This window comes from Chinchilla lanigera, unplaced genomic scaffold, assembly GCF_000276665.1.
Source record: "Chinchilla lanigera isolate Chin_1 unplaced genomic scaffold, ChiLan1.0 scaffold00434, whole genome shotgun sequence".
NCBI lineage: Eukaryota > Metazoa > Chordata > Mammalia > Rodentia > Chinchillidae > Chinchilla > Chinchilla lanigera.
This window is the reverse complement of record NW_004955835.1, coordinates 1-16856: the sequence shown is the minus strand read 5'-3', so window position 1 is coordinate 16856 and position 16856 is coordinate 1. Positions and strand designations below refer to the sequence as shown.

Below are 16856 nucleotides of genomic sequence, written 5' to 3'. Positions count from 1 at the left end.
ATCACCAGGTGCCCCACACTTTGCTATTCACAAAACTGAGCCCTAAAGGGAATCCTAGAGCTGCAGGCCCTTTAGCCCGGGCTGGTGTGTGCTCCCCTCCAGCGTGAGAACACTGGACGTGGACAGTGGCAGCCTGCTTGACAGAGATGTGGGGACTTTTTGGACAAGGTTGATGACCATCTCCCTGGCTCCCTTCCAGATTCCACAGACGGAGAGGGTGACTGGAGTCTCTGGTCTGTCTGCAGCGTCACCTGTGGGAACGGTAACCAGAAACGGACCCGCTCTTGTGGCTACGCATGCACTGCGACCGAATCTAGGACCTGCGACCGTCCAAACTGCCCAGGTGAGTTTACACTGGGGTGTGGATGCAAGTGTCAGGAAAAGCTTTTAAATTTATATTTTAAAACTTTGAGAAATTATCTTTTTAAAAGATGGCCATTTCCCTCACATGACTTCTGACCAGAGTGAGACAAGAGACAATTAATGCCGGGGATATAGCTCAGTGGCACAGCGCCTGCCTGGCAAGCAAGAGGTCCTGAATTCAATTCCTAGTAAAAAAAAAAGAGAGAGAAAGAAAGACAGAGAGAAAGCAAAAAAAAAAAAAAATCAATGAACTTAATGGGCAAAAGGACGGATGTTCCGAGTCCTATGCGCTGTGGAAGTAGCCGTGACCTGGAAGACAGGGCTCCATTGTACTTGGTTAATTTAAAGAAAGGACTCTGGTGTGTTTGGGCCTTTGATGTGGGATTTGTTATGACTCGAAAAGGCACATGAAGACAGACATTTATGGTTTAACAAGGAAGCCGGGATGAGAGGGTCAATAGCCAGCTACAGAAAAACCGCAGTTAACCCTGTCAGTAATACCTGAGAGTTGCCTAGGGCTCCGTAGGGAGCAAACTGAGGCTACTCAGCATCTCATTATGACTTTAGACGGCATTGTCAGTGCTTTAAAAGTTAAACTAATTGCAAACTTGGTGAGGGCTCCTACCAGGAGTAAGCAGTAATTGTGGCCAACCCTAATGCTCCAATGCTGGTTGTCAAACCATGTCCAGTGGGCCAAGTTCAGCCTATCAGCCGTTTCTTTAGGCACAATACATTTCTAAAGGGCTGCAAAGAAAAGGAGGAGGAGAAAGAAGAGGAGGAGGAGAAAGAAGAGTAGGGGGAGGAAGAAGATATGAGAGGAGAAGAAGAGGAGGCAGCAACCAAGATGATTATAAATGATCCTCAAACCCTAACATTTGTACCCTCTGCCCCTTTACACAAGAGCTTACCAACTCCTGGGCAAGAGTTTGGCTACATATTCCCATCGCCAGGTAGAATACCAGCCTACAGTAATATGTCAGGCCTTTTCAGGAAACCACACATTTCAAATGGCTTCATTTAAAAGAACTTTTGGAGACAGAAAACTTGAACCCAGTACGCAAGACCTCCTTTTGCTACCGCTAGACACTCTGTTCTCAAACCAGAGACATTTGGAACGAAACAGAAGTGGAAACACAAGGGGTTTGTAAGGGGAGAGTGGAAGAGTCCTTCGGCATGAGTGTGTTTGTTAGCAAATGGGCACATGCAGGAAGTGGGGCTGACAGGCAGGTAGTGACAGCCACACAGATTTCAAAGCAGCAGAGCAGCCATAAAGTTCCTTTTTCTGATTCTTCTCATGTCCATCATAATGAGCGGAGTGTGAAATCTGGTGAGTGGGATTTGGATGGATAAGAACAAACCAATTAATAACATGAGGAGGAAGAAGAAGACAACAGGAACATAGAAAAGAAGAGAGCATGAAGTAAAAGATAGAGATGATGATGATGATGATAAGGAGTTAAACCAAAGGAAAATGAAAAGAGCTGGGGATGTGGCTCAGAGGCAAAGCACTTGCCTAGCATGCCTGTAACCTGGGTTTGATTTCCAGCGTAAAAAGAGGAAGGGAGTGAGAGAGGGAGAGAGGGAAGAAGGAAGGAAGAAAGGGAGGGAGGGAAGGAAGGGAAGGAGGAGAGAGGGAGGGAAAATGGAGGGAGGGAGGAAGGAAAAGAGGGGAGGGAGGAAAGAAGAGGGGAGGGAGAAAAGGAAAAAGAAATGGAGGGAGGGAAAGATGATGAAGAAAGAGTTGAAGAAGAAAAAAGTAAAACATGCTGAAGAACAAGAGTTTTTAAGTACGTTAAGATCAACCAACTTCCCACAGCTTGCGTGCACATCACTTCATCTGACCCTCACAATGGCCTCACGAGATAGATATTTATTGTTGCTCCTACTCGGCATCCCTGGAAAATGAGGCCCTGGGGCAGCAGCAAGGGATCAGTAGTGAATTTGAATCCAGTGTGTTTAACCAGTGAACCCTTCCCGCTCTCCCAGGAGGGTCCCACACAGACACAGGCAGCATTCCGTGGCAGGGTTTAGGGGCTTGCTTGTAGTGTTCTCTTTCAGAGCTGGCATCCAGATCCCAAGTGGTAGATTTAGATTTCTTATCAAGGGAAGGCTGTTTGCTGCCGCCATTTTGAATGCTTCCTTCTTGATTTTTTGGCACCACTGACGGCAGTGTGGCCGACAACTCTGCTCATGCATTTTTTTTCCTCGTTGGTGCTTGATCCCCTGTCTTTTCTACATCTCTGAACCAGCTTTCCAGGGCTCACTGGGAACCAGACAGACTTCCTTTTGCAGGATCTCTTGCCTTATTTGGTTTGTTGAGTCTCATCTTTACAGGGAAGAATCACAGAGCAAACAGGGTTGCCCTGGCCTGACAGTGTAAAGCATGTTCCCTGTGTTAACCCCACAAATATGGTTTGAGGGGGCTTACATAAAATCAGAGAGCCCTTAAAGGAAATCAAGTCCCTCCCAGCAGACAAAGTTTCATGACCCTCCGCTCTTCCTCATCTTGCTTTACCTTGTGCAGAATTCCTGTCTGCAGAGGAAGCTGGCTGGGGTAGGAGTTTTGAAGAGAGCCTGAAGGAAGCTGGAAAGTTTGAAAGCAAGCTGGGTTCAGTTCCTCAGAGTGATCCCAGCTTACTCTTTCTGAAGCGCCAAACAGCAAGGCTCAAAGTCCTAGCCCTGGAGATAGCTGGCCTTTGGCTCAGAACTGCTGCATCTCAAATGGTGGTAGCTGAATACTGAAGAGGAAAACATCAGCTAGCACTTACCCCTGACCCTCCTGCTCTAGCTGCTTTCAAAACACACAACTCATTTAATTCTTTCAGCTCCATGGGGGGAGGCTGAATGACAGAGTCATTCAGTTCTTCCCACTTTGGAGATACAAAAACTGAGGCACGCCAGAGGAAGCGGCTTATCCTGGTTCACACAGCTTGTACTGATTTGGACCCAGGCAGTGTCAGTCATTAAAGACAGGTATTAACCACCACACTCTACTGCCGCCGGGTTAGGCTGTCACCCTGAAGCCTCCGGACAACCACCCTGACATGTACACCCCACTGGCCAAACCTCATCCACAGACGGAGGGAATGAGTTCCTCAGGACTCATTTAGGCACATTTGGATCGGATTTCGTGCTCCAAATGGTACCTGGGGTTTCAATATATTTTATGCGCTACTACCTGCTTTTTACTGTTTCCTCTGTTGGCAAGTTTCTGCCCATGAGTAGAAGGGAATACAGAAAAGGCTTTGTTCAGGTGTATTTGTTTTTTATTTGGGAGGGGGTGACTTTTTCCATAGAACGAGGGGAAAATGAGCTCTTGTCTGTGTCTAGGCATTGAAGACACTTTCAGGACGGCGGCCACCGAAGTGAGTCTGCTTGCGGGAAGCGAGGAGTTTAATGCCACTAAGCTGTTTGAAGTCGGTGAGGATATTTTTTTTTCTTCTTTTAAACCAAATATTGATTTAGCTCTTTGGAGATTCCTTTTGCCTTCGCAGTGCCATCCTTGGATCCACGTACGTGTTTCATTTTCCTCTTCTGGGGTCCAGCTCTCCCTGCATATCTCTTGCTCACTGAAAGGCTCCCAGCAAGACAGCGATCGTGTCCCTCCTCCAGCAGACTGAGCCCCGAAACCTCTTCAGGCTCCGCAGGGGAAGGCCCACCTCAGCACAGCACCAGCATGGCAGGAGCTCAGTCCTCTGGAGCCTGTGCTCACTCAACCTTCAGTGTGCGTCCCCAGTAAAATCCATTCTCCAGCAGAGGGAAGGAAGTAGAGAGAGAGAGAGGAAATTTCTCAGTATGATACCCTCCCCTCTCCTGCAAGATGTTTCCTAAACCTCTGGTCCACTCTGCTGTGCTACGTTCTTGTAGCAGGGTGGAGGGTTGTACTGAACCCGGAGGCCAGTGACCATGGGCAGCCCTTACCACTTCATGGCCTGAAGGAACCGGGGAAGGAGCAGTGACCAAAGCCCAGCGAGAGGGCCGCCGGTCAGCAGTCTTGGCTCACAGAAGGATGCGGACAGTGCAGTGGAGAGAGAGGAGCCGAAGAAATAGAGGCCTGACCTCACAGTCTTGCCTGTGTCTGGCCTTGGGGTCCTCCCATTGGCTCAGCCCACTCAGAGGTCAGGGATGGAGGAGCCTGTTGATAGACCAGCCTTCCGGGGCTGGAGAGGCACAGAACAAGGACACAGAAGGGCAAGTCGAAGATGAGCAAAACAGAGCTAGGGAAAGTTAGACAGGCTTAAGGTTAAGTTTCTTTACCCAGCACTGCCTCAAGTTTTCTGATCTGCAAAAGGGTCAGCAGTACCCACCTCCCGGAGCTACTGCAGAATTCAAGGAGCTAATATCTGTAAAGCATTTACACTAAAAACCCTGCATAAGCTTGACAATAATATAAAATAAGTCAGTGGGTATCTTGTAGGCACACGAATTAGACTGACCTCCCACCCTGGAAGGGAAACCCGGAGCCATTTTCTGGGGCTGCATGAATTTTGTCCCCGAAGACCTTGCCCTCCCAAGGGGAAACTGTGGGCTTTGCAGATGACACTGCCTACAAGGGAGCTGTTATTGTGTCCATAACTGCTCAGTCAGGAAGTTCCAGCCATGGGATAGTGGAACTCAGAGCTGAAAGCAGCCACTGCGGGTCCTAGCTGGCCACGCCCTGGACATTGTCCTGAGTATTCTGTTCATTCCCTCCCATCTCATCTTCACCCTAATTTTATGAGAGGAGTGCTATTTTTAGGACCAATTAAAAAATGAGAAAACCAGTGTACAGTGATGTAAAACCTGCCCGTTTGCAGAGCTGTTAAGCAGATTCGTTGAGGTTCAATCAATCCCAGACAGTTTAGCATGAGACCCGAGACTTGTCACTCTGTACCAGACCTCCAGGGATTCATGAGGGATGCCCCGTCTCTTGTCTTCATTCTACTGGTGAGGGCTCCAGCCTGCTCCAGGCTGCCCACTCATAACACCACCAGCCTCCCAGGCACCTGGCTGTGTGCTGGAGTCATTCTCAAGGGCTCCTCTCTTTCCTCCCAGCTCTACAGCCAAGACCTGACATCGCTCTCTGACCACCCACTTCCCACCAGGGCATCTCACCTAGGCTCTTATATCAGCACTGGATTCATTTTCTTGCTTCATAACTCAGTTAATAAATGTCTCGCTTTCATTCACATTTCAGCGGCTCCCTAGTGCCCTTTGAAGAGACCTAAACTGAACAAAACCTCCATGATCTGCCACCAACAATCATATTTCCCTATACTTTCTGCTTCAATAAAAAGGAGTATGTTTCCAACTCCAGACAGCCGTAGGGATGCATGGCTCAGAGGGTAGACCCAAAAGGAGCTCCTGCTGGAGGCTGCAGGTCAGCCACATGCCCATAGCAGACTCTCTTGCAGGAGATCTGAGCAGGCCCCTGCTGTGTCTCAGGACCAGCCCCGTGCCACATACTCTTGTGTGTTTGAACACTGGCTTTTTACCTTTGCCCTCCTTCATGCAACCTGCACTCCACTTCTCTTGGCTTCCTTAGTTGAATGTGCTTCAGCTTACCTACGGCAGCCCACTGAGGCAGATGCTGTTGGTGACCCACCCACACCCCTCCCTCCTGCACCTTGTCCCTGCACCCCAGCCTGACTTTCAGCTGCAGTCCCCTTGTTTCTTTGCCCAAGAGTATCTCTCACCACCCAGCCCATTGGCCCATGACTGCAGGGCAGCTGTGAGCCAGCAGCAGCCCGTGAGGGCGATCATAAGAGCTGGTGGATAAATACCCAGAGCCTGTAGATAAAAGCACATCCGGAAGTAGTAGAGACTGTCGGGTGTTATCTCCCTATTATTGCAGTAGGGCCCATGCTGCGTCCACACAGTCTGCAAGCCTGCCCAGGATCAGGCAGAGAGAGATCCTCTATAGAGCACTAGATAAAGCTGGAAAGAGCAGCAAGTAAAAGTGGATGGAGGGTGGTAAGATGGAATAGTGGGTCTCAGTGTTTATCCTGAGGCCTGCTTTATTTTCCTGGCAGCGCCTTAAGGAGAGGCCTGTGTTCCCTCAGGCTGAGGGCAGACCAAGGCCCAGAGCCTTGAAGAAAGAAAAATCAAGATTTGGTTAAGGTGCATTCTGTTCTCATCAGTAGTGGGGACATGATGCGCAATTCAACTAATCACTTATGAAGGAAAGAAAAGGATTGGGAGGGTCTGTGTCTGGGCTTGTCACAGGTAAAGGGGGCACAACTATGAGGCTCATCCAGGTTCTATGGGAAAAGGAGTTGTTTGCAGTAAGTTCTTGTCCAAAACATGAAACAGGGCCTATGGCAGAGCCCTTCTCATCTCCCCTGAACTTGGGACCATCTGTGTCCATTTCCCCTCACCTGCTTGAGCCACACCCAGTGTTGGCTGCCCTCCCTTTCCTGCTCCCTAGCTGCCTGCCGTGTCCTGGAATCACCTCCCAAGAAACCAGTCCTGCTGGAATCTCTGCCTCAGGGTCTAGAAGAATCCACACAGGGACGCTGGCTAAACCATAGGTCCCAGATGCCAAGAAGAAGCCAGGAGTGATGGGTCAAGCACAGGCCATGTGGAGCTGGGGACTCCGGTGTTGTCTGAGGAGGGGCTACCACCTCCCTCCCTGTTCACAAGGCCAGTGTAGGACCAGTTAGATACATCTGTGGTTTGTCAAATGAAGTGAGGAGCCAGTCATGATTGGAATCAGCTAATTCTTAAAGATTTGCAAGTAATCAGTATTTTTTTAATACAGTAAGAACCAAACACAATATGAGCCCCCTTCCTCTTTGAGCTACCTTGTTATATGAATTGGCATACAATCATTATCATCTGCCTGAAGTTAAGATGTTGGGAGTTCACCTCTATTTTAAACCAGTCAGTGAATGACACACATGAAATCCGGGACTATCAGTGTCCCTTAGAAGCCTTTCCTGTCACATCACCACTTAATTAAGAGGAAATTAAATACAGCTCTCTAGGTTATTGTTAGTTTTCTTAGGGTCAGTGAGGAGGCTATAGTTATCTAGGAAAATATCCTATTTTTAGATTTGGGGGTTCTGTGGGTTTCTTAGATGCCTACTAAAATTTAACAGGTAATAATACACATTTCTACATAATTTTTAAAATGCTAAAGCAAATACGATAGTTTAATCTGGGGATGATGGAATGTTGGTGGTCATTAAATAAGTATATTGTTTACTTTTTGGTGTGTTCAAAATTTTGTCATAATGCAAAGTAGGGGGTCAGGGGGAGACCTGGTAAACAAAGAGGTTCCCAAGTTCAGGGGTGCTGAGAATGGCTCCACCCCCACCTCAGCCCAGTGGTTCCTGATGCCTGTAGGGGTCCCTGACTCTAGGAGGCAAGTTTCTGGCTTCTTTGTGCTCTGGCCACCCAGTTTTGCAAGTGACAAGACACTCTCTCTCTCTGGGCTTTTCTAGACACAGACAGCTGTGAGCGATGGATGAGCTGCAAAAGCGAATTCCTGAAGAAGTATATGCACAAGGTGATCAATGACCTGCCCAGCTGCCCCTGCTCCTACCCCACCGAGGTGGCCTATAGCACCGCAGACATCTTTGACCGCATCAAGCGCAAGGACTTCCGCTGGAAGGATGCCAGCGGACCCAAAGAGAAGCTGGAGATCTACAAGCCCACGGCTCGCTACTGCATCCGGTCCATGCTGTCGCTGGAGAGCACCACTCTGGCTGCCCAGCACTGCTGCTATGGCGACAACATGCAGCTCATCACCAGGGGCAAAGGGGCAGGGACGCCCAACCTCATCAGCACTGAGTTCTCTGCTGAGCTGCACTACAAGGTGGATGTGCTGCCCTGGATCATCTGCAAGGGCGACTGGAGCAGGTACAATGAGGCGCGGCCGCCTAACAACGGGCAGAAGTGCACCGAGAGCCCCTCGGATGAGGACTACATCAAGCAGTTCCAGGAGGCCAGGGAGTACTGAAGGGATGGCAAGGTGCGCAGGTGCCACCTCCGGTTTTGAGGCACACACGTACTGCACTGATCGCCACGTCTTCCTGTGTGTTTAAGTGTATATTTGTATATATCACATGAGTATTTTTTATGAATTACACAAGGGATGTGCAGCAGGCCCGTGTAACACCTGTGGGAAGCCACGCTTACCATGCAAGGATCTCCGTGGAGGTGGCCATGTGGGCAGGAGGTTGGGACACCAGAGCAACCAGAGGAGGAGCCCTCTAGGCTCAAGGGTGTGATCCAGTGTTTCCAGACACACAAAGGAGGAAAGAGACTGAAGCTGTAAACATTATAAGCAGTTTTTATATATAACTTATTTAATACAAACGTGACTTGAGCTTAACCTTTTCTCTGGAGTTGTCATTGTAAAGCTATTTAATCACTTTGCGAGAATCAGAAAGAGCAGGGCCTAGGGAAGTGGGAGAGAAAAGGAATTTTGCAATGGTTTCCTTACAGATAAATAGTGCAATGGAAACATATCCAAACAAGAAAACGCCCATGTTAAGCCAAATGTTGTGTAGTCATACGGCACCTTGCTGGAGTCTCAGATTCCAAATTTCTCTTGCCTTAGACTGGGTATTTGTAGGGGCAAATCTGAGCCCTGGCTTTAAATAGACTTTAAAAGAAAAGATGAACGTTAGCATAATGCTCTGATTTTACTAAAAGGCCCCCCAAACAGTAGAATTTCTGCTCGTGTCTATAGTAGGTTCAGAAGATTGCAGTAAGTTCAGATGTAAAAAGAGTAGCACTTTTCCAAAGGAAAAAAGCAAAACAAATGCAAAAAGAACAGGGACCTCATTTCACCTAATAATGTTTTCTCCACCAGTATATCCCCAGTAAATACAATATAGAAAGGGAAGGGGTAAGCTGAAGTCTGGGAAATCCTCATTTTTTTATGTTTTAAGAAAGAAGAAAACTGCATTATTTTTGTAAAGTATTTATTGAGTCGTTGGGTCTTGTGCATCAAGCAATTGTAAGATGATCTGGTTCTGTAGGGTAAAACTTAGGACAAATAAAGATTGGGTTCCTATGCAATATTTTACTTGCAAAACTCCAGGAAAAGAGAGTATATAATAAAATCATAATAAAATGTGTTCCCTGCATCCTTGATTTATGATACAAGTACCATAAACAGCCCTAGTAAAGCAGGCCAGGGGAGAGAAAATTCAACCCAGGGGTAATGAAAGGCTCATTGATTGACACAGCGGTGGCCGGTGTAAGTCAGCATCTTTGGCACCAGGAGTGTCTACCCAGCCCCTGAGTGGCTGAAACCCATTGACACACACGTGGCTATTCACCCGCACCGAGCGGAGAAAACCAAGCCAGAGCAAAGGCTTAAAACAGCTCAGGTATCGCTTCTCGGCCTTTTGGCTAAGATCAAGTGAAGACGGCTCCAGGGAGCAAGGCCACTTTCAAACAAAATTCTGCAGTTACAGTAGTAAGCAGAACTACTTTATCATGTAAATTACTCCTTTTCTAGATAAGAAACAAAAGTATAAAAAAAAAAAAAAAACCCACATTGGCCCCATTTTTTTATTTTCTAGCCTGGCACTCTTTTTACAAAAAAAAAAAAAAAATCAGATTTTTGGTGTCCTTATATGCATAGTAGCTTTGGTAATCTTGACCTGAACCTTAAGTTCTCTATATAAAGATCCTGTTCTTTAAAAAAACTCGTATCAGTCACTTTAGAATGAATTATTTACACTTCAGGTGCATTGCCCTGAATGCATTAGACGCATTACAATATTTATATTTAGGATCTTCATCTAATTATGGAATGAGGAGCCTTATTCATAGCTGAGGGAATGCTATACAACAGAACTAACACAAAGAATCAATGGGTCCCTACATCAGGGAAGCAGATTTGCCAGTCTGTACCCCAGAGGGGGACTGCCAGTCCCCTGACTATACATGGCAGGAAAGGAAGCAGAAGGACGGCCAAAGGCAGAGATCCTCCTCACCTCCGCAATCTTCCATGTTACATGACAGTGCTCTGCTGCGCACGGGTCTCCTAATCTGTAAACTGGGATACAACCCCCCAACACCCTACCTAGATTGTGCCAGGGGTGTTTGATGTCTCCAACACCCTCCAGTATTTTCCGAACTTGTTCATCTTAGTCCAGCTTTAAGCCAGCCGCTGCCGCAAGCCTTTGCCTGACAGATCTATCCACCCTAGAGCCCACCTTGCACAGAAGCAGATAGGAAGTGCCAGGGAGTTAACATCACCCCAGGAGCATTGAACAGCTGACTAACAGGCACAAATACCTCAGCTCCTTAAATCCTCCAGTGGTGCAATTGTGAAGTGGTGACATTTTATACCCAGTGGTACCATTTTTTTTTATACCCAGTGGAACTGAATTCCAGTTGCAGTGGTGCTAACCTGCTGGCTAACACATGCTTTTTTGGCTTCCTCCCCTTCTTCCTGTCTTCCTCTCTTCCCTACTAGCGCTTATTAGAATGGTCGCACAAATCATCTACTTGTGCAGATTCTTCTCTCAGGGCGTGCTTTTGAGGGATTCAAAAAAAAAAAAAAATGACCTCAGGCTTTAATATGTATTGACTGCTATTCACATATAAACCTGTAGCTGTGTGTGGTGGCACACACCTTAATCCAGCATTTGGGGAGTTATGCAGCCTGGGTAACTTGGTGATGTAACAAGACCCTTTCTCAAAATACAAAATTTAAAAAGGGAAGAGGATGTAGCTCAGTGCAAAGGCACTGGATTAAGTCCCTGGTATCAGGAAAGAAAAAGCCCATTATGATTGTCCTATTTGGCATCTGACGATGAGGTTTCATTTTAGGTGATACATCCACCAAAAAAGAAAAATCAACGTTCATCTGGCCAGATCTAAGAGCTCCACTAGATTTCAATACTGGTGAAGTTTTTATATAATAGAAATGAACTTCCAAATTTCATAATTAGATTCAACAGCTAGAAAATTACTCTACCAAATACCTCTATTAGTCCAATTTTCATCATTGTGAACAAATACCTGAGAAAAGCAACCAAAAGGAGGAAAAGTTTATTCTGCCTCACAATTTCAGAGATTTCAGTGGTCAGGGCGCTCCATTGCTGGTAGGTCTGTGACAAGGTAGAAACATCATGGTAGAAAGGCATGGCAGAGATAAGCTGCTCACTTCATGGCTGCCAGGATTCAGAGAAGGAAATGGCCGGAGCAGGAAGGGCTGGAGACAAGATACACGCTTCAAAGGTGTGGATCCCAGGACCTACTTCCTCCAACCAGGCCTCACCTCCTAAAACTCCAGCTATGCACTCATCGATGAATCCATTGATGAAGCCAGTGCCCTCACAATCCCATCACCCCTGAACATTGGTGTATTATGGACCAAGCCTTCCATACATGAGTCTCTGGAGGTCACTTCATAAACTCTACAAGTTTTTAAACACTTTTCTTAACTTTAGCATTCATTTCCTTGCAGACTATAGATAAGCCCGTGCTACTCCAAAGACCACAGCTTCCTCAAGTTACCTGAATGATATGATCAAAACCTCAGGAGCATCAACTCTGTCCTGATATACAGAGTTTTGAAAAAGCTTTCCAGGAAGTGGGACAAGGATTGTGAGGATGGGACCAATTTCTCTTTTTGTGACCCATTTGCAATTTCCAGTGGAAAAATGCGTGGCTCATCACCATTATCCCTGCACAATTTCAGACAAACTAAAGGCTTGCCTCAGTAATTACTGGATGGGTATATGCAGAAACGTACACGCAGGTGTACAGATCCTGCACACGGTAGTGTAATTAAGGCAGAAAGCTTATAGTCAGTTGCTTGTCTGAGGTTTGAAGTTGGTTCACCAGATGGGATTAGAAGAAGGTCATTTTCTAGGATCACAAGGTAAGATTTATTGAAACAAATTTATGGGACTAACAGCTCTTTGTTGAACCCTACCAAAAGAACAAACCTTAAATACAGATAAGTTTTTCAGATCCCCACTTACAGACCTGGAAAGCCAATATACAAAGACCAGCGCTTTGCCTGTAACGGCAAAAATAACATCATCCTTAGCCATTTTAGTGGCGGGAGAATTGGCAAGGGACTAGGTTGGGACACAGCTGCAATAGCAAAGCTGGGTAAGAATTTTATGACTCTGCTAATTTTCTATCTGTTCTGGGAGTAATAAATGTACCCTTATAGATATTCATGATTGCCCTCAAAATGAAAAAAATCTTTTAAATGGTACAGAAAAGTCTTTCATTCTTGAGACATGTAATTCATGGATGACTTTCAAAATGTCATGTTTGAATTGGGAAAGTAACATTTCTTGAATTAATCAGCCAATTGCTTCAAGAATATGACTCAAAGCATATAAAAATTTCAAGTCTTACTTTTTAAAAAGAAAGAGGAATTTTTTTCTATGCAGTTAAGTTTATTTTTCACAAAGGTCATGGTTAAATCTTTGATTTATTTGCCAGTGAAGAGAACTGTCTAAATGAAGTATGCCTTTCATTCCTTAGTGAAAGGGAATTTTAGCAAATTTTAACAAGCACTACTTTAAACTTTTACACCCCTAGACATGTACTTTCACTTTTTCTAGTGGTACACGCCTCTATGGCCCTCTACATACGACTTTTCTGGTGGCTTGTACTATGGTTGTTTTTCTGTTTTTGTGAGTTTTTTTCCCTTATCTTTGGAGAGTTCAGTAAATGGAGAAGAAGAAAGGAAGGGAATAACAACAACAAAAAAAAAAACCAACATCTTCCAGCATGAAATTCTCCTTGGGGAGGTGATTCATTACCCCTGCTGTCAACACCACCAAAGAAGGCCTTTGGTGGGGAGGGAGAGAGAGAAAGAAAGAGGGAGAGAGACCAAGACCCAAGGATCCCTTACATCTTCCCCACAGGATTACTATGAATACTTCCAGGAAGGGATTTGCAAAGGCCTGAGTCTCAGAGCCGCCTTGTGACCGGGGTTCCTTTGATTAAACGGAGTGATGTGTCTGATCTGGTTGCCATGGAGGGCAGGACTTCTTGCCAAGAACATTTCAGGGTCCCCACCTAGAATTCCACTGAGTGGAGATGAGGTCCACCTGCTCCGTGTCTCAGGGAAAAGTCCACCCTTGGGCCTCTCTTGGGCACTCTCCCTTGTGACTGAAGGACAGGGAGACAGCAGGGCAAGTAAAGGCTCCTTCACACCACCCGCCTGTAGCGAATGTACAAAACTGGAGGTTGACATAACACTGGCAGATCCACTTCTGTTCCACTCCTGCCTACTGTTTCTATGCCACCCCACCCAATCACCTTCCCCACAACTCCTCTCCCACCCAGTTTGCTACACAACTGACCTTCCTAGAGCCAGCTGGCTATTCTTTGGGTCAATCTTCTTTTAAAAACACTCTTTTAATACTGTATGAAAGTGTAACTTACACTCAGAAAAGTGCACACATTCAGTGTGAGCTTAATAAACTTTTACAGATTGAACACACCCCTGGAACCAATGGTCAGGGCTGAGCAATAAAACATAAGGCTTATGAGGGATGGGTCTCTGCAATGGGCTGGCAAAAATGCTCTAGACCTTGTGCAGCTGGATTGTAAAAATTCACTGAACTATGCCTGGCAAGTGCAAGGTCGTGAGTTCAGTTCCCGGTACCGGAGAAAAAAACAAAAAAAAACAAAACAAAACAACAACAAAAAAAAAATTCACTGAACTGTATATTTTTTTAAAAGTGAATTCTTGGGGCTGGGGATTTAGCTCAGCGGCAAAAGCGCCTGCCTGGCAGGCGCAAGGTCGTGAGTTCGGTTCCTGGTACCAGAGAAAAACCAAAAACAAAAAAAAAAAAAAAAAAAAAAAAAAAAAAAAAAAAAAAAAAAGTGAATTCTTAATATTTATTTTACCTCAACACAAAATAAATAAAAGGTACATTAGCAAAATTCTTGTTCTCCCTTCTAGTGAGGACCTATTCCTTACCAAAAATAATCACTACTAGGACTTCTACAATACGTTGGTTTTGAACCTCAGGTAAATAGAATCATGCAGCATAGGCTCCTTGATATAGCATCTTTCACTCAATCTGGTATCATGAGATTCTCCCGAATTGTTGTCTGCAGTGGTAGCTCATCCATCCTCGTCACTGTCTGATGTTCCAGTGTGTGATACACATTTTTATCTATCAGTTCTACAACAGATGGGTGTCTGCCTGGTGTTCACTTTGGGGATTTTACAAATAGTGAACACCTCAGAGTCTGTCTCAGGGTGCTCGTATACATATTTCCATAGACAGTGGAATTAGTATGTCACAGGGCACACACAGCTTTAGTGGATTCTGCCTGACCTATAGCTTTCAAAAGTGTGTACTAGATGACACTGTCAGGTTCTAGTGTTTGCAAATTCCAGTTTTCAATCCATCGATTCCAACCCCTTCGCACAGTCTTCTCTGACCATTTTGCTCTTTGATCCCTTCAAGTTTTATGTTTTGGTCAGCATACATGCACATTATTAGTAGTATTAGGAGCATCGACTACATGCCTGTCACCATTCACTGTGCTGGACACTGGGGACACAAAAATGAGCAGATAATAAATGACGCAGAAGGGTGACAGTAGTACAATATGTCAGATGTCATTCAGATGACTATAATACAGTGTGAAAGGTACATTGGAACTAGATGAGTGTGATTAATTATGTCATTTATAATTAATAAGGAAGAGTTGAAATAGTTTTAGGAAACAAGTCTGATAATATAAGTCTTAGCAAAGTGGGTAGAATGTAAATACTCTTACTACCCTCTCTTCTGGTGATACAATTTTTTTTTTTTTTTTTTTGGTTTTTTTTCCGGTACCGGGAATTGAACTCATGACCTTGCACTCGCCAGGCAGGAGCTGTGCCGCTGAGCTAAACCCCCAGCCCTGGTGATATAAATTGAAGAATTACTTGACTATAGCTAGTAAAGTTGAAGCTTTCATACAGCAGTGAGGCAGAATATTAGGGCATGAACAAGCGGACATGACCTGTCAATCACAGAGATCCAGGACACGCACAGAAAAACGGTTCCAAGCCCTGTACTTGGGACCAATCAGAAGCAGATTTTTGATAGCATGGCCTAGCTGTGACTTCAGCCTGAGGAGTGGGAGAGACAAAACATGGCTGCCATTAAGCTGATCGCCACTGTAATGCTCCACAGTGTCTCACTGTCACTCTGCACAGTGAACTTCTTTTTCTACCTTTAATACCTTTAATAAATGTAAAACCTCGCTATCTTCAGTTTTTTTTTTTGTTTGTTTTGTTTTTTTTTTGGTTTTTCTCCGGTACTGGGAACCGAACTCACGACCTTGCGCTTGCCAGGCAGGCGCTTAAACCTCGCTATCTTTTTCCCTTGTCTTCACCACTTTTTGTTCAGGATAGCAAGAACCTAGAAAGCATCTCTGCAAGGATCACCCATAATCCCTGATTTATGAATTTTATGAATTTTATTCCTGAGGATTTATGAATTTTATTCCTGAGGGCCTTCCCCCACTTGGTGTTATCAAAAAGTGAAAACAATTTAAATTTCCCACCAACAGAGTAATAACAAAAAAGTTATATTAATAAAATGAAATATTTACAACTATCAAGATAACTGATGTAGAGTTATGCATTTTGTCACAGGCATGTCTTAAAAATACAATATGTAAAAGATAAATTGCAAATTAGTTTGTTATGTCTTCTCTAAACCCATCCCCTCAACTCCTATCACCAACTCCATGGTATTAGGAGGTGGAGCCTTTCAGAAGCAATTAGTTTATAAAGGTGGACCCCACATGGGTAAGACTACTACCCTTATAAAAGAGGTTTCAGAAAGGTCTCTTGCCCTGTTTCTGTCATGTAAAGGCATAATGAGAAAACAGCAATCTGCAGCCCAGAATAAAGTCCTCACCAGGACACACCATGCTCACATCTTGGTCTTAGACTTCTAGTCTCCTCAATTTTGAGAAATAAATAAACCACCATTCTATGGTAATTTGTTCAGCAGGCTGACTGAACTAAGTGTGTAAAGTATTACACAATTTCAAAACTTGTAAAACTCACAATATAAGAATACGTTAACTCTTAAATCTGACATACATGACAACACTAAATTTATGCATTTTACAATTTTTATAATTTAAAACTCACAATACAAGACTGTATTAACTCTGAAATCTGACATATATAGCAAAATAGTAAATTATGTTTGAAAAGCCAACTGCCATATTACAGTGATCCATGCATACACATTTTTATAACAGCCCAACTCATAATAGCTAAATCATAGATGTGGCCTATATATCCATCAACAGATAAATGAATAAAGAAAGTGTTGTATTTCTACACAATGGAGTACTACTGTGCCATAAAGAAAGAAAAATCTGAGGCATTTATTGGAAAATGCAAGTACCTTGAGGCCATAATATTCGTGAAGTAAGTCAGACACACAAGCTTAAATATCACATATAGGGGGCTGGGGATTTAGCTCAGTGGCAAAAGCGCCTGCCTGGCAAGCGCAAGGTCGTGAGTTCGGTTCCTGGTACCGGAGAAAAAC

At 44.8% G+C, this 16856-nt stretch overlaps 1 protein-coding gene across 1 annotated transcript; it reads left to right on the top strand.

Moving 5' to 3' along the window:
* Positions 1 to 245: 245 nt before the first annotated feature.
* Positions 246 to 9431, top strand: LOC102016550 (hemicentin-1-like; the record flags this gene model as incomplete). Its single annotated transcript, XM_005415127.2, is given in 3 exon segments — positions 246 to 343; positions 3694 to 3783; positions 7788 to 9431. Coding segments are annotated over 3 exon segments (706 nt in total), but the record flags the coding sequence as incomplete, so codon positions are not given.
* Positions 9432 to 16856: the final 7425 nt, after the last annotated feature.